General features: G+C 54.4%; 1 protein-coding gene across 6 annotated transcripts; it reads right to left on the bottom strand.

Moving 5' to 3' along the window:
* Nucleotides 1-438: 438 nt before the first annotated feature.
* On the bottom strand, nucleotides 439-25,159 carry LOC143693259 (general transcription and DNA repair factor IIH helicase subunit XPD-like). 6 transcript variants are annotated; one of them, XM_077173258.1, is made up of 23 exons: nucleotides 25,102-25,159; nucleotides 24,448-24,547; nucleotides 23,969-24,046; nucleotides 23,488-23,550; nucleotides 23,246-23,359; nucleotides 22,308-22,418; nucleotides 21,323-21,439; nucleotides 18,942-19,065; nucleotides 17,734-17,830; nucleotides 16,169-16,302; nucleotides 15,168-15,336; nucleotides 14,039-14,157; nucleotides 13,364-13,433; nucleotides 12,520-12,589; nucleotides 11,597-11,698; nucleotides 10,866-10,929; nucleotides 9,445-9,566; nucleotides 8,030-8,122; nucleotides 7,026-7,098; nucleotides 6,065-6,135; nucleotides 5,114-5,257; nucleotides 2,222-2,365; nucleotides 439-1,278 (listed from the first exon to the last, which is right to left on the bottom strand). In XM_077173258.1, exons 1-23 carry the CDS (start codon nucleotides 25,104-25,106, stop codon nucleotides 1,273-1,275), a joined length of 2,190 nt encoding a protein of 729 aa, XP_077029373.1. In that variant the 5' UTR covers nucleotides 25,107-25,159; the 3' UTR covers nucleotides 439-1,272. The 6 variants fall into 6 exon arrangements, with proteins under 6 accessions (XP_077029373.1, XP_077029372.1, XP_077029371.1 ...); XM_077173257.1 differs by having other exon boundaries at nucleotides 439-1,365; XM_077173256.1 differs by having other exon boundaries at nucleotides 439-1,383.
* Nucleotides 25,160-25,814: the final 655 nt, after the last annotated feature.

The following is a 25,814-nucleotide window of genomic DNA, read 5'->3' on the forward strand; positions in this document are numbered from 1 at the left end:
CCCCCCCCCCTAAAAATATGGGGGAAACTGAGGCACCGGGGGGGACCCCAAAATTGGGGATTCTCACCCCAAAAAAAATGGAATTTTTCCTTCCAAAAAGGGACCCCAAAATTGGAATTTTATGCCCCAAAAAGGACCCCAAAATTGGAATTTTACCCCCAAAAAAGGAATTTCTCCCCTAAAATACCTGGGGGGGGGGAAACTGAGGCATGGGGGGGGACCCCAAAATGGAATTTTCCCCCCCAAACATGGAATTTCCCCTTCAAAAAGGGACCCCAAAAATGGAATTTTCCCCCCCAAAAATGGAATTTCCCCCCCAAATATCTCCGGGGAAACTGAGGCACGGGGGGACCCCAAATTTTTGGGTTTTTTTTTCGTGGGTGGGGGGGATTTGGGGGGGCCCCGTTGGGGGAGCAAAAAGGGGGCGGAGTCGTGGGGGGAGGGGAAATCCGCTTTAATTGGGGGGAGGGGATTGGCAGAAACGGGGGGGGAGGGGCAGATCCCACCTGGGGGGGCCCAGATCCCCCCTCCCCCCCAGGGATCCAGGCCCTGTTTGGGCATTTGGGGGCCCAGATCCCAGTGGATCCCAAGGAGGGATCGAGTTCCACCTCCAGCTCATTTGGGGGGGTCTGGGGGGGCTCCAGATCCCACCTGGAGCCCCCCAGTGGATCCAGACCCCCCCTGTTCCCCCCGGTGGATCCTGGGGTGGATCCTGGTGGATCCCAGGGACGTCCCAGTGGATCCCGGTTGATGCCGGTGGGTCCCGGTGGATCCCAATGGTTCCCAGTGGGTCCCAGTTGGTACCGGTGGGTCCCAATGGGTCCCAGTTGGTGCAGGTGGATCCCAATGGGTCCCAGTGGATCCCAATGGGTCCTGGTGGTTCCCAGTTGGTGCAGGTGGGTCCCAGTGGTTCCCAGTAGTTCCCAGTTAGTGCTGGTCAGTCCCAGTGGATCCCAGTGGGTGCAGGTGGATCCCAGTGGGTCCCAGTGGTTCCCAGTGGATCCCGGTGGGTGCAGGTGGATCCCAGTGGGTCCCAGTGGATCCCAATGGGTCCCAGTGGGTTCCAGTTGGTGCAGGTGGATCCCAATGGGTCCCGGTGGATCCCGGTGGTTCCCAGTGGGTCCCAGTTGGTACCAGTGGGTCCCAGTTGGTGCAGGTGGTTCCCAGTGGGTCCCAGTGGATCCCAATGGGTCCCGGTGGATCCCGGTGGGTCCCAGTGGGTCCCGGTGGATCCCGTTGGATCCCAGTGGATCCCGGTGGGTCCCGTTGCTCTCAGAGCTGCTGGGAGAGGCCCTGGATGCGCTGCTGCACCTCCCCCGCCTGCAGCTGCTCCCAGGTGAGCAGGGAGAGCCCGAGCTGATCCTCCTGGGAACCGACAGCGGGCTGGGCTCCGCAACGGGGGAAACGGGGATCCCAGGGGATCCAAGGGGATCCAAGGGGATCCCAGGGGGTCTGAGGGGATTCAGGGGGGATTTCGTGGGGATCTGAGGGCATTTGGGGGGATTTAGTGGGGATTTGGGGGGAATCTGAGGGACCATTTTGGATCAATTGGGATCCAGTGGATCCCTCACCTGCCGGAAGGGCTGGGGGTAGGGGGGGTGTCGTGTCTCTGATAGGATCCAATGGGATCATTCTGGATCAGCTTTTGACCCAGTGGATCCCCTCACCTCCCAGGAGGGGCCGTTTTTGATGCCATGGGATCCAGTGGGATCTGGTGGATCCCTCACCTGCCAGAAGGGCCCAGAAGGGCCCAGGAGGGGCTGTTTTTGATCCAATGGGATCGGGTGGATCCCTCACCTGCCAGAAGGGCTGGGAGGGCACAGGAGGGGCCATTTTCAATGCAATGGGATCCAATGGGATCCAATGGGATCAGGTGGATCCCTCACCTGGCGGAAGGGCTGGGAGGGCACAGGAGGGGCCATTTTCAATGCAATGGGATCCAATGGGATCCACTGGGATCGGGTGGATCCCTCACCTGCCGGAAGGGCTGGGAGGGCACAGAAGGGGCCGTTTTTGATCCAGTGGGATCCAATGGGATCGGGTGGATCCCTCACCTGCTGGAAGGGCTGGGAGGGCACAGAAGGGGCCGTTTTGGGTCCAATGGGATCCAATGGGATCCAATGGGATCGGGTGGATCCCTCACCTGCCGGAAGGGCTGGGGGGCACAGAAGGGGCCATTTTCAATGCCATGGGATCCAATGGGATCCAGTGGATCCCTCACCTGCCGGAAGGGCTGGGCCATCTCGCGCAGGAACCTCTTGGCCGCCTGCACGGCCTCGTCCACGGTCAGGTTCAGGTGGGACTCGGGCAGGTGCTCCTGGATCCAGCGCGGGAGCTTCCCCCGCTTGTCTGCGCGGGCAAAGCGCTGGGAACGGGGGGAAAATGGGGAAAGAACAGAGAAAAATGGGAAAAACCAGAGAAAATGGGAAAAAACCAGAGAAAAATGGGGAAAAACAGGGAGAAAATGGGAAAAAACAGGGAGAAAATGGGGTTTGGGACACCAAAAATGGCCCAAAATGACCCCCAAACACCCCCATGCTTGTCTGCGCGGGCAAAGCGCTGGGAACGGGGGGAAAATGGGGAAAGAACAGAGAAAAATGGGAAAAACAGAGAAAAATGGGGAAAAACAGAGAAAAATGGGAAAAAACAGGGAGAAAATGGGGTTTGGGATACCAGAAATGGCCCAAAATAACCCCCAAACACCCCCATGCTTGTCTGCACGGGTAAAGCACTGGGAACGGTGGAAATGGGGAAAAACCAGAGAAAAATGGGAAAAAACGGGGAGAAAATGGGGTTTGGGACACCAAAAATGGCCCAAACTGAGCCCAAATCTCCAAACTGATCCTAAATCCCCTAAAACCGATCCCAAACCTTGTCAGCGAACACCATGAGCCCATGGTTGGATTTGCCCCTCAGGGCTCTCCCCACGCACTGCGCTGCCCCAAACTGACCCAAAACTGACCCTAAACACCCCAAAACTGATCCTAAATCCCCTTCAATCGATCCCAAACCTTGTCAGCAAACACCATGAGCCCGTAATCGGTTTTTCCCCTCAGGGCTCTCCCCACGCACTGCGCCGCCCCAAACTGACCCCAAACTGACCCCAAACTGACCCCAAACTGACCCCAAACACCCCAAAACCAACCCCAAACCCCCCAAAACGACCCCAAATCCCGTAACATTGATCCCAAACCTTGTCAGCGAACACCATGAGCCCGTAGTCGGTTTTCCCCCTGAGGGCTCTCCCCACGCACTGCGCCGCCCCAAACTGACCCAAACTGACCCCAAAACTGACCCCAAACTGACCCCAAATCCCCTACAATCGATCCCAAACCTTGTCAGCGAACACCATGAGCCCGTGGTTGGTTTTCCCCCTGAGGGCTCTCCCCACGCACTGCGCCGCCCCAAACTGACCCCAAACTGACCCTAAACACCCCAAACCTGACCCCAAACACCCCAAACCTGACCCCAAACACCCCAAAACTGACCCCAAACACCCTACAATCGATCCCAAACCTTGTCAGCAAACACCAAGAGCCCATAATCCGTTTTCCCCCGCAGGGCTCTCCCCACGCACTGCGCCGCCCCAAACTGACCCCAAACTGACCCTAAACACCCCAAACCTGACCCCAAACACCCTACAATCGATCCCAAACCTTGTCAGCAAACACCATGAGCCCGTAGTCGGTTTTCCCCCTGAGGGCTCTCCCCACGCACTGTGCCGCCCCAAACTGACCCAAAACTGACCCCAAACTGACCCCAAATTCCCCAAAACCACCCCCAAACTGACCCTAAATCCCCTAACATTGATCCCAAACCTTGTCAGCGAACACCATGAGCCCGTAATCCGTTTTCCCCCTCAGGGCTCTCCCCACACACTGCGCCGCCCCAAACTGACCCCAAACCTGACCCCAAACACCCCAAAACTGACCCCAAACACCCCAAACTGACCCCAAACACCCCAAAAATGATCCTAAATCCCCTAACATTGATCCCAAACCTTGTCAGCGAACACCATGAGGCCATAATCCGTTTTCCCCCTGAGGGCTCTCCCCACGCACTGCGCCGCCCCAAACTGACCCCAAACCTGACCCCAAACACCCCAAACCTGACCCCAAACACCCCAAAACCAACCCCAAACTGACCCAAAACTGACCCAAAACCTGACCCTAAACACCCCAAATCCCCCCAAACACCCCAAATCCCCTAAAATCTCCCCCAAACCTTGTCAGCGAACACCATGAGCCCATAATCGGTTTTCCCCCTGAGGGCTCTCCCCACGCACTGCGCCGCCCCAAACTGACCCAAAACTGACCCTAAACACCCCAAACTGACCCCAAAACCGATCCCAAACCTTGTCAGCGAACACCATGAGCCCATAATCCGTTTTCCCCCTGAGGGCTCTCCCCACGCACTGCGCCGCCCCAGACTGACCCCAAACACCCCAAAACTGACCCCAAACACCCCAAAAATGATCCTAAATCCCCTACAATCGATCCCAAACCTTGTCAGCGAACACCATGAGCCCGTAGTCGGTTTTCCCCCTGAGGGCTCTCCCCACGCACTGCGCCGCCCCAAACTGACCCAAAACCAACCCCAAACCCCCCAAAACGACCCCAAATCCCCTAACATTGATCCCAAACCTTGTCAGCGAACACCATGAGCCCATAATCGGTTTTCCCCCTGAGGGCTCTCCCACGCACTGCGCCGCCCCAAACTGACCCCAAACTGACCCCAAACACCCCAAACCTGACCCCAAACACCCCAAAACTGATCCCAAACCCCCCAAACTGACCCCAAACAGCCTACAATCGATCCCAAACCTTGTCAGCGAACACCATGAGCCCGTAATCCGTTTTGCCCCTCAGGGCTCTCCCCATGCACTGCGCCGCCCCAAACTGACCCAAACACCCCAAAACTGACCCCAAACACCCCAAAAATGATCCTAAATCCCCTAAAATCTCCCCCAAACCTTGTCAGCAAACACCATGAGGCCGTAATCGGTTTTCCCCCTGAGGGCTCTCCCCACGCACTGCGCCGCCCCAAACTGACCCAAACTGACCCCAAAACTGACCCCAAACTGACCCCAAATCCCCTAACATTGATCCCAAACCTTGTCAGCGAACACCATGAGCCCGTAATCTGTTTTCCCCCTGAGGGCTCTCCCCACGCACTGCGCCGCGTGCCGCATGGCGTCGAAGGTGAGGAATTCGCCCTCGCGCACCTGGAGCTGCTCCCGCAGGAATTCCAGACGGGCCTGGGGGGCACACGGGGCTGAGACCCCCAAAAACCCCCCCAGGTATCCTAAAAACCCCTCAGGTATCCCAAAACCCTCCCAGGTATCCTAAAAACCTCCCCAGGAATCCTAAAAACCCCCCAGGAATCCTAAAAACCCCCCAGGAATCCTAAAAACCCCCCAGGTATCCTAAAACCCCCCAGGTATCCTAAAAACCTCCCCAGGTATCCTAAAAACCCCTCAGGTATCCTAAAAACCTCCCCAGGTATCCTAAAAACCCCCCAGGTATCCCAAAACCTCCCCAGGAATCAAAAAAACCTCCCCAGGAATCCTAAACCCCCCCCAGGTATCCTAAAACCCCCCCAGGTATCCCAAAACCCCCCCAGGTATCCTAAAAACGCCCCCAGGAATCCTAAAAACCTCCCCAGGTGGGATTTGGGGAGGGGGCCCCACCTGAGCCCCCCTGAAAATCCCCAAACCCCCCTAAAAACCCCCCCAAAATCCCCATAAATCCCCCCCAAAACCCCCATAAATCCCCTTAAAAAACCCCAAATCCCCCCCAAATCCCTTGATCCCCCCCAGGTGGGATTTGGGGAGGGGGCCCCACCTGAGCCCCCCCTGAAAATCCCCAAATCTCCCCTAAAACCCCCCAAAATCCCAAAAATCCCCCTAAAATCCCCATAAATCCCCCCAAAACCCCAATAAATCCCCCCAAACCCCCATAAATCCCCTTAAAAAACCCCAAATCCCCCCCAAATCCCTTGATCCCCCCAGGGGACCCCCCCAGGTGGGATTTGGGGAGGGGGCCCCAGCTGAGCCCCCCCTGACCTTGAGGATTCGGCTCTGGGTGTAAACGTAGGGGACCCCAAACATGATCACGGCCCGGCCGTAGTGATGGACTGGGGGGAAATTGGGGGTCAGGGACCCCAAAAAACCCAAATTTCCCCTTAAATCCCCCCCCAAACACAAAAGGAACCAAATGGTGATGAAAACCAACCCAAAAAAAGCAAAATTGCCACCAAAATCCCCCAAAAAAAGCAAAATTGCCACCAAAAACCACCCAAAATTTCCCATCAAATCCCCCCCAAAAAAAACCCAAATTGTCACAAAAATCCCCCCAGAATTGCCATGAAAATGCCCCCAAAATTCCCATTAAATCCCCCCAAAAAACCCCAAATTGTCACAAAAATCCCCCCAAAATTGCCATGAAAATGCCCCCAAAATTCCCATTAATGCCCCCAAATTTCCCATCAAATCCCCCCAAAACCCCAACATTTCCCATCAAATGCCCAAAACTCCAAAATTTTCCTGCAAATCCCTCAAAAAAACCCAAAATTTCCCCTCAAATCCCTCAAAATCCCCTCAAGCACACCATGAACCCCCTCAAAACCCCAAAATTTTCCCAAAATTTTCCAAAATTCCCCAAATTTTCCCAAATTCGCCCCAAATCTCACTGAAGTCGATGCCCTCGGAGACTTTGCCCCAAGACTGGGGTGGGAGCACCCAAAAAAGGGACCCCAAAAATCCCCTCAAACCCCCTCAAACCCCCCCAAAATTGCCCCAAAACCCCAAAATTTTCCCAAATTTTCCCAAAATGGCCCAAATTCGCCCCAAATCTCCCTGAAGCCGATGCCCTCGGAGACTTTGCCCCAAGACTGGGGTGGGAGCACCCAGAAAAGGGACCCCAAAAATCCCCTCAAACCCCCCCCGAACCACCCCAAAATTGCCCCAAATCCCCAAAATTCCCCCAATTTTGCCCAAATTTTCCCAAATTCGCCCCAAATCTCACCGAAGTCGATGCCCTCGGAGACTTTGCCGCGCGCCACCGAGAGCAGCACGGCCCCGCGGCCGTTCTCACACGCCTGGGGAGAGAGGGGACCCCAAAATTCACCTGGGAACCCCAAAATTCACCTGGGAACCCCCAGAATTCACCTGGGAACCCCCCAAAATCCCCCTGGGACCCCAAAATCACCTGGGACCCCCCAAAATTCACCTGGGAACCCCCCAGAATTCACCTGGGGACCCCCAAATTCACCTGGGAACCCCCCAAAATTCACCTGGGAACCCCCAAAAACCCCCCTGGGACCCCAAAATCACCTGGGAACCCCCAAAATTCACCTGGGAACCCCCAAAATTCACCTGGGAACCCCCCAAAATTCACCTGGGACCCCAAAATCAACTGGGAACCCCCAAATATTCACCTGGGAACCCCCCAAAAACCCCCTGGGAATCCCCCAAAATTCACCTGGGAACACCCCAAAAGCCCCTGGGAATCCCAAAAATTCACCTGGGACCCCCCAAAATTCACCTGAGACCCCCAAATTCCCATCCAGGATCCTCAAAATTTCCCAAAATCTTCCTGGGACCCACAAAAATCCCATCCAGGATTCCCCCAAGGAACCCAAAATTCACCTGGGACCCCCCAAAAACCCCTCTGGGAACCCCAAATATTCACCTGGGACCCCCAAAAAATCCCCCAAGACCCCTAAAACTCCCCCAAATCCCCTCCTGAGACCCCCAAATTCCCCCCCAGGACCCCCAAATATTCCCCCCAAACCACCCCAGGACCCTGAAAATTCCCCCGAATTTCTCCCCAGGACCCCCAAACCCTCCCAGGATCCCCAAAACTTCCCCAGAACCCCAAAACTCCCCCCAAATCCCCTCAGCACCCCCAGAATCCCATCCAGGACCCCTCAAATCCCCCCAGGACCCCCGAAATCCCCCCAGCACCCCCAGAATCCCATCCAGGACCCCCCAAAATCCCCCCAGGACCCCCCAAATCCCCCCCAGCACCTCCTGGTATTTCTCCAGGGCCACGCTGGTCTCAGCCCCGTCCTGGGTCTCGATGAAGAGGAGTTTGTTCCTCTGGATGTTCTCCAGGATGCCCTGCGCAGGAATTTGGGGGATTTGGGGGGATTTTGGGGGGATTTGGGGTTCCTTTGGGGTCTCAGGAGGGGATTTGGGGCAGTTTTGGGGGGTTTTGGGGCAGTTTTAGGGGGATTTGGGGCAGTTTTTGGGGTCTCAAGGGGGGATTTGGGGGTTCTGGGTCTCAATGAAGAGGAATTTGTTCCTCTGGATGTTCTCCAGGATGCCCTGCGCAGGAATTTGGGGGGATTTTGGGGGTCCAGGGGGGTTTTGGGGGTCCAGGAGGGGATTTGGGGCAGTTTTAGGGGGCGTTTGAGGGGTTCTGGGTCCTGTTTGTTCCTCTGGATGTTCTCCAGGATGCCCTGGGCAGGGATTTGGGATAATTTTGGGGGGATTTGGGGTTCCTTTGGGGTCCCAGGAGGGGATTGGGGGCAGATTTTGGGGTTTTGGGGCAGTTTGTGGGGTCTCAGGAGGGGATTTTGGGGCAGTTTTTGGGATTCTGGGTCCTGTTTGTTCCTCTGGATGCTCTCCAGGATGCCCTGGGCAGGAATTTGAGGGGATTTGGGGGATTTTGGGGGGATTTGGGGTTCCTTAGGGGTCTCAGGAGGGGATTTGGGGCAGTTTTAGGGGGTTTTGGGGCAGTTTTAGGGGGATTTGGGGCAGTTTTTGGGGTCTCAAGGGGGGATTTGGGGGTTCTGGGTCTCGATGAAGAGGAGTTTGTTCCTCTGGATGTTCTCCAGGATGCCCTGGGCAGGAATTTGAGGGGATTTGGGGTTCCTTAGGGGTCTCAGGAGGGGATTTGGGGCAGTTTTAGGGGGTTTTGGGGCAGTTTTGGGGGCCATTTGAGGGGTTCTGGGTCCTGTTTGTTCCTCTGGATGTTCTCCAGGATGCCCTGGGCAGGAATTGGGGATAATTTTGGGGTGATTTTGGGGGATTTTGGGGGGTATTTAGGGTTATATTTTTGGGATTTTGGAGGATATTTTTGGGGTGATTTTGGAGGATATTTTTGGGGTGATCTGGGGGATATTTTGGGGTGATCCTGGGGTATTTTTGGGGCAGTTTTGGGGGGTGATTTGTAGGTATTTTTGGCCATTTTAATGGGATTTTTGAAGGGGTTTTGGGCCATTTTTTGGGGGTATTTTTGGGGTGATCTGGGGGATATTTTGGGGTGATTCTGGGGTATTTTTGGGGCAGTTTTGGGGGGTGATTTGTAGGTATTTTTGGCCATTTTAATGGGATTTTCGAAGGGGTTTTGGGCCATTTTTGGGGGATTTTTTGGGGTATTTTTGGGGTGATTTTGGAGGATATTTTGGGGTGATCCTGGGCTGGTTTTGGGCTCCCACCTGCTCGTACCACGAGGCCACGGTGCTCTCCAGGTAAACGTAGCTGGTGAAAAAAGCCACGAGGCCGTCGGGGACCACGGCCGAGAGCTCCAGGAGCAGCTGCCCATAATTCCGGGTCACCGCTGGGGTTTTGGGGGAAATTCGGGGAAATTTGGGTTATTGGGAATCCCAAAAAAGTCAAAATCCACCCAGAAATCCCCCAAAATTCCTCCCCCAGAGCTCCAGGAGCAGCTGCCCATAATTCCGGGTCACCGCTGGGGTTTTGGGGAAATTCGGGGAAATTTGGGTTATTGGGACCACAAAAAAGTCAAAATCCACCCAGAAATCCCCCAAAATTCCTCCCCCAGAGCTCCAGGAACAGCTGCCCATAATTCCGGGTCACCGCTGGGGTTTTGGGGGAAATTCCGGGAAATTTGGGTTATTGGGAACGAAAAAATCCCAAAAAAGTCAAAATCCCCCCAGAAATCCCCCAAAATTCCTCCCCAGAGCTCCAGGAGCAGCTGCCCATAATTCCGGGTCACTGCTGGGATTTTGGGGGAAATTCGGGGAAATTTGGGTTATTGGGAACCCCAAAATCCCAAAACCTCAAAATTTCCCTAGAAATTCCCCCAAAATTCCTCCCCAGAGCTCCAGGAGCAGCTGCCCCTAATTCTGGGTCTCTGTTGGGATTTTGGGGGAAATTCAGGGAAATTTGGGTTATTGGGACCCCAAAAAATTCCAAAATCCCCCCAGAAATCCCCCAAAATTCCTCCCCAGAGCTCCAGGAGCAGCTGCCCATAATTCCGGGTCTCTGTTGGGATTTTGGGGGAAATTCGGGGAAATTTGGGTTATTGGGACCCCAAAAATCCCAAAAAAGTCAAAATCCACCCAGAAATCCCCCCAAAATTGCCCCAAAATCCTCCCCAGAGTTCCAGGAGCAGCTGCCCTAGTTCTGGGTCTCTGTTGGGATTTTGGGGGAAATTTGGGGCTATTGGACCCCAAAAATCCCAAAAAAGTCAAAATCCCCCCAGAAATCCCCAAAATGGCCCAAAAAACCCCAAAATTGTCCCCAAATCCTCCCCCAGAACTCCAGGAGCAGCTGCCCCTAATTCCGGGTCTCTGTTGGGATTTTGGGGGAAATTTGGGGTTATTGGGACCACCAAAAAACCCTAAAATCCCCCAAACCCCACAAAATCCCTCTGAGACCCCTCCCCAGAATCCCCCAGACCCAAAACCCCCAAATTCTCCCCAAATTTTCCCCCAAATCCCCCCCAGCCCCAGCGATGTCCTCGCGGGTCTCGAATTCAGAGCTCACGGCCACCCCAAAAGCCCCAAAATTTCCCCCAAAATTCCCCCAAAATGAGCCTGAGACCCCTCCCCAGAGCCCCCAAAACCCAAAAACCCAAAACCCCAAAAGCCCCGGGTTTTGCCCCAAATCGCACCGATGTCCTCGCGGGTCTCGAATTTGGAGCTCATGGCCACCTGGTCATTGCCTCTGCCCACGATCTGGGGGGGCTGGGGGTCAAAACCCCCAAAATCCCCCAGGACCCCCCAAAATCCCCCAGGACCCCCCAAAATCCTCCCCAAAATCCCCCAAGACCCCCCAAAATCCTCCCCCAAAATCCCCCCAGGACCCCCCAAAATCCCCCCAGGACCTTCCAAAATCCTCCCCAAAAATCCCTGAGACCCCCCCAGGATCCTCAAACCCCCCCCAAAACATCCCTGAGACCCTCCCAGGACCCCCCAAAATCCCCCCTGAGACCCCCACAAAATCCTCCAAACCTTCCTAGGAACCCCCCAAATCCCCCCCCAGGACCCCCCAAAATCCCCCAAAATCCCCCCAGGACCTCCCCAAATCCCCCCAGACCCCCCAAAACCCCCCCAGAAACTCCCAAATCCCCACAGGACCCCCCAAACACCCCCAAAACCCTCCCAAGACCCCCCCAAATCCCCCTAGGACCCCCAAATCCCCCCAGGACCTCCCCAAATCCCCCCCAGACCCCCCAAATCCCCCCCAGGACCCCCAAATCCCCTCAAATTCCCCCCCAAACCCCCCAGGACCCCCAAACCCCCCCAGGATACCCCAAATCCCCCCAGGACCCCCCAGGACCTCCCCAAATCCCCCCAGGACCCCCAAACACCCCCAGACCCCCCAAATGCCCCCCAGACCCACCATGGGGCAGAGGCAGGTGCGGGCCAGGGTCATGCTGAAGGTTGCCATGGTAACGGGCTGGAATCCCAGGATTTTGGGGTAAAACTCCAGGGGGGACAAAGTCTGGGGGGCAGGGCCAAAGAAAGGGGGGTCAGGGGATTGGGGGGGATTTGGGGGGATTTGGGGGGATTTGGGGGGATTTTGGGGTTTTTAATGGGGTTTTTGGGTGGATTTTGGCTTTTTTGAGGGGGGATTTGGGGATTTTGGGGGGCAATTTTGGGAGGGATTTCGGGGCTTTAAGGGGATTTGGGGTTTTTGGGGTTTTATTGGGGATTTGGGTTTTTTTGTAGGGGGATTTAGGGGTGTTTTTGGGGTGATATTTGGGGTGATATTTGGGGTATTTTTGGGGTGATATTTGGGATGTTTTTGGGGTGATTTTGGGATGTTTTTGGGGTGATATTTGGGGTGGTTTTGGGGTGTTTTTGGAGTGATTTTGGGATGATATTTGGGGTGATTTTTGGATGATATTTGGGGTGATATTTGGGGTGGTTTTGGGGTATTTTTGGGGTGATTTTGGGATGTTTTTGTGGTGATTTTGGGATGTTTTTGGGGTGATTTTTGGGGTGGTTTTGGGGTATTTCTGGGATGTTTTTGGGGTGTTTTTGGGGTTGTTTTGGGGTGATATTTGGGGTGTTTTTGGGGTATTTTTGGGATGTTTTTGGGGTGATATTTGGGGTGTTTTGGGGATGTTTTTGGGGTGATATTTGGCGTATTTTTGGGGTGATATTGGGATGTTTTTGGGGTGTTTTTGGAGTGATTTTGGGATGATATTTGGGGTGTTTTTGGGGTGATATTTAGGGTGTTTTTGGGGTATCTTTGGGATGTTTTTGGGGTAGTTTTGGGGTATTTTTGGGATGTTTTTGGTGTGTTTTGGGGTGTCTCACCCCCGAGGTGACGATGACGGACTGGAAGCGCTCGAACACCGGCCGGATGGCGATGGAGGCGTCCAAGCAGCTGGGGGGGACCCCAAAAATGCCCTCAAAATCTCCCCAATAAAAACCCAAACCCCCCTTCCAACAAAACCCCAAATCCACCTCAAAATCCCCCAAAACCCCGTCAAAAAACCCCACAAAATCCCCCCCAAAAAGCCCCACAAAATCCCCCCCAAAAAACCCCCCAAAATCCCCCCCAAAAAACCCCAAATGCCACCCAAAATCCCCCCAAAAAAACCTTAAAATCCCTGCCCAAAAAACTCCCCAAATTCCCCCAAAATCGGCCCTAAAACTCCCTCAAAATCGCCCCAAAAAACCCCAAATTCCCCGTGAAATTCCCCCTAAACAACTCTCAAAATCCCCTCCCAAAAAACCCCTAATGCCCCCCAAAAGAACCCCCAAATCCTCCTCAAAATCCCCCTAAAAAAAACCCCAAATCCCCCCAAAATCTCCTCTAAAATCCCCCAAAAACCCCTCCAAATCCGCCCTAAAAAAACCCCCAAATGCCCCTTAAAAACCTCCCAAACCCCCCTCAAAATCCCCCTCAAAAAATCCCAAAATCGTCCCTAAAATCCCCAAAAATCCCACCCAAAAACCCCCAAATTCCCCCCTCTCAAAATCCCCAAAATCCTCCCTGAAAAAACCCAAAATCTCCCTAAAATCCCCCCCAAAAAAGCCAAAATTCCCCCAAAACCCCCCAAAAAAACCCCAAAAACCCCCCAAAAAAACCCCAAAAAAACCCCCAAAAACCCCAAAAGCCTCCAAAACCCCCAAAATTCCCCAAACTGCCCCAAACCTGAAGTGCAGGACGGGGTTGGCGATGCTGGGGGTGCGGTCGTCGAAGGGTTCGATGATGATGGTGAAACCTGGGGAGGTTTGGGGGAATTTTGGGCTTTTTGGGGATTTTGGGGGGAATTTGGGATTTTTTTGGGTGGGGGAGGATTTGGGGTTTTTTGGGTTTTTTTTTGGGGGGAGATTTTGGGGTTTTTTGGGGGGGGATTTTGGGAGGATTTTGGTTTTTTTGAAGGTGGGAATTTTGGTGTTTTTGGTTTTTTTTTTAGGGATTTTGGAGTTTTTTTAGGGATTTTTGGGTTTTTTTAAGGATTTTGGGGTGATTTCAGGGAGGATTTCAAGGGAATTTGGGGGAGATTTGGGGGCATTTTGAGTTTTTCGGGGGCATTTTTGGGTTTTTTGTGCCCACCTTTGCTGTAGGTGCTGACCAGGATTTAGGGGTATTTTAAGGGTATTTTTGGGGTGGTTTTGGGGTATTTTTGGGGTTTTTTGTGCCCACCTTTGCTGTAGGTGCTGACCAGGATTTAGGGGTATTTTAAGGGTATTTTTGGGGTGGTTTTGGGGTATTTTTGGGGCTTTTTGTCCCCACCTTTGCTGTAGGTGCTGACCAGGATTTAGGGGTATTTTAAGGGTATTTTTGGGGTGGTTTTGGGGTATTTTTGGGGGTTTTTGTGCCCACCTTTGCTGTAGGTGCTGACCAGGGTGGCGAAATTGGCCACGAGGGTGATGGGGGAGAAATCGGCGACATCGGGGAGGGCGAGGGTGCGGAGCAGGGAGTGCAGGCGCTCGGCACAGAACCTGACAGGGGAGCCAAAATCGGGGTTCAGGGACCCCAAAAACCCCAAAAAACACCCCAAAAACCCCAAAATCCACCCCAAAAAACCCCAGAAACACCAAAAACCCCAAAAACCACCCCAAAAACCACCCCAAAAACCCCCAGGAACACCAAAAACCCCAAAAACCACCCCAAAAACCACCCCAAAATCCCCCATGGGGAGGGTGTGGAGCAGGGAGTGCAGGCGCTCGGCACAGAACCTGACAGGGGAGCCAAAATTGGGGTTCAGGGACCCCAAAAACCCCAAAAATCACCCCAAAAACCCCCAAAACCACCCCAGAAACCCCAAAAATCACCCCAAAAACCACCCCAAAAACCCCAAAAACAGCAAATCCCATTTTTGGGGGTACCAAACCCATTTTATGGGGTCCTGAACCCATTTTTGGGGGGTTTTTTGTGGTGCAGATCCTGTTTTTGGGGCTTTTCATGGGGTTCTTAGGGGGTTTTTTGGGGTGCAGATCCCATTTTTGGGGGTCCTGAACCCATTTCTGGGGGTCTTGAGCCCATTTTTGGGGTGCAGACCCCATTTTTGGGGTCCCAGACCCATTTTCTGGGGTCCCAGACCCATTTTTTGGGGTCCCAGACCTGAGGGGTTTGCGGTCGATGCAGACCCCTGTCCCTCAGCTCCCTAGAAATGCCAGGGGGGCTCTCTGAGAGGTTTTTTGGGGTTCAGACCCCATTTTTGGGGGTTTTATGGGGTTTTTTTGGGGTGCAGACCCCATTTTTGAGGGTTTTATGGGGTTTTTTGGGGTGCAGATCCCATTTTTGAGGGTTTTATGGGGTTTTTTGGGGTCCCAGACCTGAGGGGTTTGCGGTCGATGCAGACCCTGTCCCTCAGCTCCCTCAGGAAGGCCGGGGGGCTCTCTGAGGGGTTTTTAGGGGTGCAGATCCCATTTTTGGGGGTGAAGATCCCATTTTTGGGGGTTTTATGGGGTTTTTTGGGGTCCCAGACCCGTTTTTTGGGGTCCCAGACCTGAGGGGTTTGCGGTCGATGCAGACCCTGTCCCTCAGCTCCCTCAGGAAGGCCGGGGGGCTCAGCTGCTGCACTCGGGGCCCCCGGAGCTGAGCCCGAAGGTGCTCGACCAAACGGCGCAGGAACCCCACAAAGTGCTCAGCTGTACGGATACTGCCTGGGACGGCCTCTGGAATGGGGAAAAAAACGGGAAAAAAACGGGGTCAGAAACAGCCCAAAAACCCTAAAATCCACCCCAAACCCCACAAAGTGCTCGGCCGTGCGGATACTGCCTGGGACTGCCTCTGGAATGGGGGAAAATGGGGAAAAAATGGGGAAAAATGGGAAAAAACGGGGTCAGAAACAGCCCAAAAACCCCAAAATCCACCCCAAACCCCACAAAGTGCTCGGCCATGCGGATACTGCCTGGGACTGCCTCTGAAACGGGGAAAAACAGGGTCAAAAACACCCCAAAAACCCTAAAATCCACCCCAAACCCCACAAAGTGCTCGGCTGTGCGGATACTGCCTGGGACTGCCTCTGGAATGGGGAAAAATGGGAAAAAACGGGGAAAAAATGGGAAAAAACGGGGTCAGAAACAGCCCAAAAACCCTAAAATCCACCCCAAACCCCACAAAGTGCTCAGCTGTGCGGATACTGCCTGGGACGGCCTCTGGAATGGGGGAAAATGGGGAAAAAATGGGGAAAAAATGGGGAAAAAATGGGGAAAAATGGGGAAAAAATGGGGAAAAATGGGAAAAAATGGGAAAAAATGGGGGAAAAACGGGGTCAGGAGCAGCCCAAAACCTTCAAAACCCCAAAGCCATCCCAAACCATCCCTGTGGTTTTGGGAGTTCCCAGCAGATCCCAGCAGATCCCAGACCCCAAAAGGTCTCCCTGAGCTGAGCATGGAGAGGGGACCCTGACCCTGAGGATTTTGGGGTGGATCCTGAGGGTTTTGGGGGTTCCTGTGACCCCAGCAGATCCCAGCAGATCCCAATGGATCCCAGTGGATCCCGTACCCTGCAGGATCTCGTCGGGCAGGACGGGGTTGGCCAGGAACAGGTCGGAGTCGCGGGCGGCGCCGGCCTCGCGCAGCCCCTGCACCAAGCGCCGATACTCCTCGGCCAGGCGGCGGGAATCCGACTCCTTGATCCTAAATGGATCCCAAATCCCAACCCTGAGATCCCAAATCCCAACCCTGAGATCCCAAATCCCATCCCTGAGATCCCAAATCCCAACCCTGCAGCCCCTGCCCCAGTCGCTGGCACTCCTCGGCCAGGCAGGGAGAATCCGATTCCTTGATCCTAAAATGATCCCAAAGAACCCCTGAGATCCCAAATCCCAACCCTGAGATCCTAAATAATCCCCTGAGATCCCAAATCCCAACCCCACAGCCCCTGCACCAAGCGCCGATACTCCTCGGCCAGGCGGCGGGAATCCGACTCCTTGATCCTAAAATGGATCCCAGAATCCACCCACGGGACCCCAAAGAACCCCTGAGACCCCAAATCCCAACCCTGAGACCCCCTGAGATCCCAAATCCCAGCCCTGAGATCCTAAACCCACCCCACAGCCCCTGCACCAAGCGCCGATACTCCTCGGCCAGGCGGCGGGAATCCGACTCCTTGATCCTAAAATGGACCCCAAAGAGATCCCAAAGAACCCCTGAGATCCCAAATCCCAACCCTGAGACCCCCTGAGATCCCAAATCCCAGCCCTGAGATCCTAAACCCACCCCACAGCCCCTGCACCAAGCGCCGATACTCCTCAGCCAGGCGGCGGGAATCCGACTCCTTGATCCTAAAATGGACCCCAAAGAGATCCCAAAGAACCCCTGAGATCCCAAATCCCAGCCCTGAGATCCCAAATCCCAACCCTGAGATCCCAAATAACCCCTGAGATCCCAAATCCCAACCCTGAGATCCCAAATAACCCCCGAGATCCCAAATCCCAGCCCTGAGATCCCAAATCCCAGCCCTGAGACCCCAAAATCACCCCTAAAACCCCAAACTCCCATTTCTGAGACCCTAAAATTGCCCCAAAAACCCCAAAATTCCCCCCAAAACCCCAAGGCCGCCCCCGCTGACCGCGGCTCTGCAGTGGGTGATGGTGGCACCCCAAAATCCACCCTAAAACCCCAAATCCCATCCCTGAGACCCCAAAATCCCCCTAAAACCCCCAAATCCCATCCCTGAGACCCCAAAAACCCCCAAATCCCCCCAAAACCCCAAACCCGACCCCGCTGACCGCTGGCCGTGGCTCTGCAGTGGGTGATGGTCACACCCCAAAATCCACCCTAAAACCCCAAAATCCCCCCTAAAACCCCCAAATCTCATCTCTGAGACCCAAAATCCCATCCCTGAGACCCCAAAAGGCCCCAAAAGGCCCCCAAAACCCCAAATCCCCCCAACCCCACCCCGCTGACCGCTGGACGTGGCTCTGCAGTGGGTGATGGTCACACCCCAAAATCCCCCCTGAGCACCTCAAAATCCCCCCTAAAACCCCCAAATCCCATTCCTGAGACCCCAAATCCCATCCCTGAGACCCCCAAAACCCCAAATCCCCCCAACCCCACCCCGCTGACCGCTGGACGTGGCTCTGCAGCGTGGCCACGTTGGCCTGGCAGCGGTCGAGCGTCCGGCGGGTGATGGTCACTCCCATGGCCTCGATGCAGACGTTGTCTGGGGACAGGGAGTGCAGAAATGTCATCAAAAATATCACCCCAAAATGCCCCAAAATGAGCCCAAAATCCAGCAAACCAACCCCCAAAAAAACCAGCAAAAAACGGCCCCAAAATCCACTAAAAAATAACCCAAAATACCCCAAAATCCAGCAAAAAACCTACCCCAAAATCCACTAAAAATAACCCAAAATACCCCAAAATCCAGCAAAAATTCCCACCCCAAAATCCACTAAATATAACCCAAAGTACCCCAAAATCCAGCAAAAAAAAGTTCCCAAAATCCAACAAACTCCACCCCAAAATCCAGAAAAAAACCCCAAAATATCCCTACCCCCACTCCCGCCAAAATATCCCAAAAAATCCCCCAAAAATCCCCCCCAAAATCCCCCCGGGGACACCAAAACTCCCCTAAATGGCCCCAAAACCCCCTTGGTGATCCCAAATCTCCCCCAAATGACCCCAAACCCCCTCTGAATGACCCCAAATCCCCCCTCAATGACCCAAACCCCCAGAATCTGGGGTTTTTGGGGTTTTTTGGGGTTTTTGGGGCGGCACCGATGTTGTGAGCCTCATCGAACACCACGACCCCAAACCTCCCCCAAATCCCCTCTGAATGACTCCAAATCCCCCCAAAATAACCCCAAATCCCCTCTAAATGACCCCAGATCTCCCCTCAATGACCCAACCCACCAGGATTTCGGTTTTTTTGGGGTTTTTTTGGGTTTTTTGGGGTTTTGTTGGGGTTTTAGGGCGGCACCGATGTTGTGAGCCTCATCGAACACCACGACCCCAAACCTCCCCCAAATGACCCCAAATCCCCCCTGAATGACCCCAAATCCCCTCTAAATGACCCAAAATCCCCCCTGAATGACCCCAAATCCCCCCTCAATGACCCAACCCCAGGATTTAGGGATTTTTTTGGGTTTTTTGGGTTTTTTGGGGTTTTAGGGGCAGCACCGATGTTGTGAGCCTCATCGAACACCACGACCCCAAACCTCCCCCAAATCACCCCAAACCTCCCCCAAATGACCCCAAATCCCCCCTCAATGACCCAACCCCCCAGATTTAGGGGTTTTTTTGGGGTTTTTTTTGGGGTTTTAGGGCAGCACCGATGTTGTGAGCCTCATCGAACACCACGACCGAGGAGCGGGCGAGCTCGGCCGACACCAGCCCGGCGATCTTGGGGTCCAGCAGGTAATGGTAGCTGTACACCACCACGTTGGCGTGGGCCAGCTGCAAAAATGGGGACGTTTAGGGCTCTTTTGGGGTGCCCAGGGGGATTTGGGGTCACTTGGGGGGGATTTGGGGTCACCCAGAGGAGTTTTGGGGTGATTCAGGCAGGTTTTAGGGAGGTTTGGGGCGGTTTTGGGGTTCCATGGGGCAGTTTTGGGGTCCAGCAGGTAATGGTAGCTGTACACCACCACGTTGGCATGGGCCAGCTGCAAAAATGGGGCTTTTAGGGCCCTTTTGGGGTCCCCAGAGGGATTTGGGGTCACCCAGAGGAGTTTTGGGGTCATTCAGGGGGGATTTGGGGTCATTCAGGGGGGATTTGGGGTCATTTTGTGTGGAAAAGTCAAAGCGCCAATAGGGGCAGGTGGAGAGAGGAGCTTTTAGGGAAGGGTTTGGGGGAAGGTTTGGGGTCCCCAGAGAAATTTGGGGTCCCCAGGAGGTTTTGGGATATTTTTAGGATATTTTTAGGATCATTTTGGGGTATTTTTGGGGTGTTTCTGGGGTGATTTACTGAGGCTCTGACCACGAAGTAGGGGTACATATTTAGGAATATTTTTGGGATATTTTTAGGACATTTTTAGGATATTTTTGGGGTGTTTTTAGGATTTTTTTAGGGTGATTTACCAAGGATCTGACCATGAAGTAGGGGCAGATATTTAGGAATATTTTTAGGACATTTTTAGGATATTTTTGGGATGTTTTTAAGATATTTTTAGGGTGTTTTACTGATGCTCTGTCCATGAAGTAGGAGCAGATATTTGGGGATATTTTTAGGGATATTTTTAGGACATTTTTGGGATATTTTAGGGTTTCTCACAGAGGCCCTGGCCATGAAGTAGGGGCAGATATTTAAGGATAGTTTTAGGGATATTTTTAGGACATTTTTGGGATATTTTAGGGTTTCTCACAGAGGCCCTGGCCATGAAGTAGGGGCAGATATTTAAGGATATTTTAGGAATATTTTTAGGACATTTTTGGGATATTTTAGGGTTTCTCACAGAGGCCCTGGCCATGAAGTAGGGGCAGATATTTGGGGATATTTTAGGGATATTTTTAGGGATATTTTAGGACATTTTTAGGATATTTTGGGGTTCCTTACAGATGCCCTGGCCATGAAGTAGGGGCAGATATTAGGGGATATTTTAGGGATATTTTAGGATATTTTTAGGATATTTTGGGGTGCCTTACAGAGGCCCTGGCCATGAAGTAGGAGCAGATATTTGGGGATATTTTAGGGATATTTTAGGGATATTTTTAGGGATATTTTGGGGGTATTTTGGGGGTATTTTGGGGTTCCTTACAGAGGCCCTGGCCATGAAGTAGGGGCAGATATTTTAGAATATTTTTAGGATATTTTTAGGGTATTTTTGGGGTGTTTTTGGGGTGCCTTACAGAGGCCCTGGCCATGAAGTAGGAGCAAATATTTAAGGATATTTTATGACATTTTTAGGGTATTTCTGGGGTATTTTGGGGTATTTTGGGGTGCCTTACAGAGGCCCTGGCCATGAAGTAGGGGCAGATATTTGGGGATATTTTAGGGATATTTTAGGGTATTTTTGGGGTGTTTTTGGGATATTTTGGGGTTCCTTACAGAAGCCCTGGCCATGAAGTAGGGGCAGGTATTTGGGGATATTTTTAGGGTATTTTAGGGGTATTTTGGGGTGCCTTACAGAGGCCCTGGCCATGAAGTAGGGGCAGGTATTTGGGGATATTTTAGAGATATTTTGGGGTGTTTTTGGGATATTTTAGGACTCCTTACAGAGGCCCTGGCCATGAAGTAGGGGCAGGTATTTGGGGATATTTTAGAGATATTTTGGGGTGTTTTTGGGATATTTTAGGACTCCTTACAGAAGCCCTGGCCATGAAGTAGGGGCAGGTATTTGGGGATATTTTAGGGATATTTTAGGATATTTTAGGACTCCTTACAGAGGCCCTGGCCATGAAGTAGGGGCAGGTATTTGGGGATATTTTAGGGATATTTTAGGATATTTTAGGACTCCTTACAGAGGCCCTGGCCATGAAGTAGGGGCAGGTATTTGGGGATATTTTAGGGATATTTTAGGATATTTTGGGGTTCCTTACAGAGGCCCTGGCCATGAAGTAGGGGCAGGTATTTGGGGATATTTTAGGGATATTTTAGGATATTTTGGGGTGCCTTACAGAAGCCCTGTCCATGAAGTAGGGGCAGATATTTGGGGATATTTTAGGGATATTTTAGGGTATTTTTGGGGTGTTTTTGGGATATTTTGGGGTGCCTTACAGAAGCCCTGGCCATGAAGTAGGGGCAGAGGCCGCGCTGGCGCCCGAGCGCCCGGAGATCGTCCAGGTTGTGAACCCCAAAGGGGAGGGGGCTCTGCCGGCCCCGGGCCTCGAACTCCTGAGGGGGGAGAGAGAAATGAGGCTGGGGTCAGCAAAAACGGGGGGAGAACGGCAAAAAATGGGGGAGAACAGCAAAAAACGGGGGGAGAACAGCAAAAAATGGGGGAGAACAGCAAAAAATGGGGGAGAACAGCAAAAAATGGGGGGAGAACAGCAAAAAATGGGGGGAGAACAGCAAAAAACGGGGGGAGAACAGCAAAAAATGGGGGAGAACAGCAAAAAATGGGGGAGAACAGCAAAAAATGAGGGGAGAACAGCAAAAAATGGGGGGAGAACAGCAAAAAACGGGGGGAGAACAGCAAAAACGGGGGGAGAACAGCAAAAAATGGGATTTGGTGTCCTTGGAATAGGATTTGGGGTCTTTGAATGGGATTTGGGGTCCTTGGAATGGGATTTGGGGTCTTTGGAATGGGATTTGGGGTCCTTGGAATGGGATTTGGGGTCTTTGGAATGGGATTTGGGGTCCTTGAAATGGGATTTGGTGTCCTTGGAATGGGGCTGGGGGCCAAATATGGGGTGGGGATGTCCCAAAATGGGGGGAGAACACCCCAGAGTGGGGCTGGGGTCTGTGGGAGTCCCTGAAATGGGGCTGGGGTCACCAAGAATGGGGTGGGAATATCCCAGAATGGGGCTGGGGGTCCCCAAAATGAACAAGGGAACCAATGGGGGGGTCCCAGGGGATCCATTGGGGATCAGGGTCCCCCACCCAAATTCCCCCCAGACCCTTTGGGACCCCCAGGGATCCCCCCAGATCCCTCTGGGACCCTCCAAGCCCCCCCAGGATCCCCTCAGAACCCCCTGGAACCCTCAGGACCCCCCAGATCCCTCCAGATCCCCCAAGATCCCCCCGGATCCCCCGGGCTGACCTGGAAGAAGGAGCAGCTGGGCCGGGCTCCCTCGGGGGGGTCCCGCAGGTACGAGGCCGTCAGGGCCAGGCAGCGGCTGTCGACCTCCTTCCCAAAGCGGAGCGCGGAGACCTGGGCAGGGATCCATTGGGATCCATTGGGATCTGCTGGGATCCACTGGGATCTGCTGGGATCTACTCACAGCCCTGAGAGCCCCCTGACACCCCCCCATGATCCCCCCTCCTTCCCAAAGCGGAGCGCGGAGACCTGGGCAGGGATCCACTGGGATCTACTGGGATCCATTGGGATCCACACACAGCCCCCAGAGCCCCCTGACACCCCCCCGTGATCCCCTCTCCTTCCCAAAGCGGAGCGCGGAGACCTGGGCAGGGATCCATTGGGATCTGCTGGGATCCACTGGGATCCACACACAGCCCTCAGAGACCCCTGACACCCCCCCATGATCCCCCCTCCTTCCCAAAGCGGAGCGCGGAGACCTGGGCAGGGATCCATTGGGATCTACTGGGATCTACTGGGATCCACACACAGCCCCCAGAGACCCCTGACACCCCCCGTGATCCCCCCTCCTTCCCAAAGCGGAGCGCGGAGACCTGGGCAGGGATCCATTGGGATCTACTGGGATCTACTGGGATCCACACACAGCCCTCAGAGACCCCTGACACCCCCCCATGATCCCCCCTCCTTCCCAAAGCGGAGCGCGGAGACCTGGGGCAGGGATCCACTGGGATCTGCTGGGATCCACTGGGATCTCCCGGGATCCCTGTGACCCCCCCTGCCACACCCAGCCCCCACAAAAGGCCCAGATCCCTCCAGTCCCCCTGGATCCCCCCAGATCCCTGGGATCCCCTGGGATCCTGCAATGCCCTGAGCCTCCTCCCCAGCCCCAGCCCCCCCAGATCCCCCGGGATCCCCCCCGATCCCCGTTCTGGATCCCCCACCTCGGGGTGCACGCAGAGATTCTTGCGGGAGCTCAGCGCCAGCGCCAGGAAGGGCAGGGGCTCCCCCAGCTCCCGCTCGTAGCATTCCAGAAGCTTCCGCAGCTCCTCCACCACCTGAGGGGGGAACGCGGGGACGTGAGGGGATCCACCCTGAGGGATCCACCCGAGGGATCGACCCCTGAGGGATCCACCTGAGGGATCCACCCCGAGGGATCGACCCCAGGGATCCCCTCCCCGCTGACCTTCTCGATCTCGGGCACCGTGCGGGAGCAGTAAATCAGCTTGGACACGTCCAGGGGGTGGGCCTGGGGGGAAGAAAGGATCTGCTGGGATCCACTGGGATCTGCTGGGATCCCAGAACCCACCAGGACATGCTGGGATCCCCCAGGATCTGCTGGGATCCCCTGGGATCTGCCAGAACCTGCCCAGATCCCCTGGGATAATCCAGGATCCGCTGGGACCCATTGGGATCCGCCAGGACCTGCCAGAACACCCTGGGACCACCCAGGATCCCCAGGGACCCACCAGGACCCTCTGGGATCTACCAGGACCCCACCCCAACCACTCAAGCTCCCCCCAGATCCCCCGGGATCCTCTCGAATCCCCCCCTCCCCAACCCAAGGGGATCCTCCAGGAGCCTCTGGGATCCACCAGGAGCAGTCAGAAGCCCCCAGACCCCTCAGGATCCCCCCGGATCCCGCGGGATCCCCGGGATCGGCTCACGCGCTGGTAGGCGATGATCAGGGCCAGCAGTGACACCGTCTTGCCCGTCCCCGACGGCATCTCCAGAACCCCGTGGCCCTGGGGGGGAAGGGGCGGTCACGGGGGGGGCCCAGATCCCTCGGTGGATCCCTCCCGGTGGATCCCTCCCGGTGGATCCCTCCCAATGCGTTTCCCCCAGTGGATCCCCCCTGTTGTCCATCGGTCCCTGTCCCTCATCTCCCGCCCCAAGTGGATCCCTCCAGTGGATTCCCTCAGAGGATCCCCAATGGATCCCTCCCAGTCGGATTCCCCGGCTGATCCCCCCTCGGTGGATCCTCCTTTAGTGGATCCCTCCCTTGGATCCCTCATTGATCCCACCCATTGGATCCCCTCAGTGGATTTTTTCCCCATTGGATTCCCACAGTTGCTCCCTCGTTGGATCCATCCCAGTGGATCCCCCCCATTGGATCCCTCCCCGTTTTCCCCCCAGTGGATCCCACCTTGGCGTCCAGGGTGCGTTTGAGCTCCAGCATGTAGGAGAACTGCTCGGGGTAGATGAACTCATAGGGGAACAGCACCAGGAGCCCGTCCACGTTCAGCCTGAGGGGATCCCAGGGGATCCAGTGGCACCGGGTGGATCCCGGGGGATTTTGGGGGCAGTTTTGAGGGGACTCGGGGGGAATTGGGGGAGATTTGGGGGTCTGGGGGGTTGGGACAGCACCAGGAGCCCGTGCACGTTCAGCCTGAGGGGATCCTGGGAATGGATCTCACCAAAATCCCCTCAAAATCCCCTCGGATCCTCCCAAATTCTCTCAAAACTCCCCAAAATCCTCTCAGATCCCTCCAAAATTACCTCAGAGCCCCCAGAAGCCCCCAAATTCCCCTCAGATCTCCCAAAACTCCCCAAAATTCGGTCAAATCTGCCCAAAAAACCACAAAATTCCCTCAGACCCTCCAAAATTCCCTCAGATCCCCCCAAAATTCCCCAAATTGCTCCAAATCCCCCCAAATTCCCCTCAGATCCTCCAAAACTCCTCCAAATCCCCCCAAATCCCCTCAGATCCTCCAAAATTCCCACAATTTCCCCCCAAATTCCCCAAAATCCCCCAACCCCCCCTCAGCGCCCCCCTTTTCCCGCCCCTCCCCCCCCTCACTTCATGGCTCCCGCCGCCGCCTCGCGCCGCCGCCTCGGCCCCGCCCCCTTCCGCACCGCGCGCTCCGATTGGGCACGGCTGAGCCCGCCTCGCGCTCCTATTGGCTGAATGAAGCTGCCAATCACAAGGAGAGAGCAGCTGTGCCGGGGAGGCGCAATCGAGCGCAGAGCGATGGATCGGAGGACAGAGCGATGGATCGGAGGACACTTGGGGGGAGAAAGGAGAAAAATTTGGGATTTTTGGGGGATTTTGAAGTTTTTGGGGACATTTGAGCCACGGGAGTGAAAACCTTGGAGGGATTTAGGGGCACTGCGGGGCAAGACTGAAAAAATTTTGGGGATTTTTGGAATTTTGGGGGATTTTTTTTTATTTTTTGGGATTTTTTGGAGGATTTTTGGGGATATTTTGCGGGGAGGGGTGACAAAAATTTGAAGATTTTGGGGACATTTGGGGACATTGGGGGGATGGCAAAAATCTGGGGTTTTTTTTATTTTGGGGATTTTTGGGAACATTTAGGGGCGTCACAGATTTGGAGGGTGTCAAAACTTAAAAAAAAAAAAGCGAAAAAGAACAAAAAAATTTCAAATTTTATTTCATTTTTTTCGCTGCTCCTCCCCCCCCCCCACCCCTGCCCCTCCCCCATCCTCCCGCCCCTCCCCCCTCCCGCGGTTTTCCCGTGAATTCCGCCAGATTTGGGCAATTCCAGAGAAAAA

The sequence above is a fragment of the Agelaius phoeniceus genome, unplaced genomic scaffold (assembly GCF_051311805.1).
Source record: "Agelaius phoeniceus isolate bAgePho1 unplaced genomic scaffold, bAgePho1.hap1 Scaffold_479, whole genome shotgun sequence".
Classification (NCBI taxonomy): domain Eukaryota; kingdom Metazoa; phylum Chordata; class Aves; order Passeriformes; family Icteridae; genus Agelaius; species Agelaius phoeniceus.

Bases quoted from the DNA above. Each gene is read 5' to 3' on its own strand.
- LOC143693259 (XM_077173256.1), bottom strand. The intron at 23,551-23,968 runs GTGAGCCGATCC...TCTTCCCCCCAG, and splicing joins TGATCATCGCCTACCAGCGC to GCCCACCCCCTGGACGTGTC. The intron at 11,699-12,519 runs GTGAGACACCCC...CCTGCCCCCCAG, and splicing joins CCGTCATCGTCACCTCGGGG to ACTTTGTCCCCCCTGGAGTT.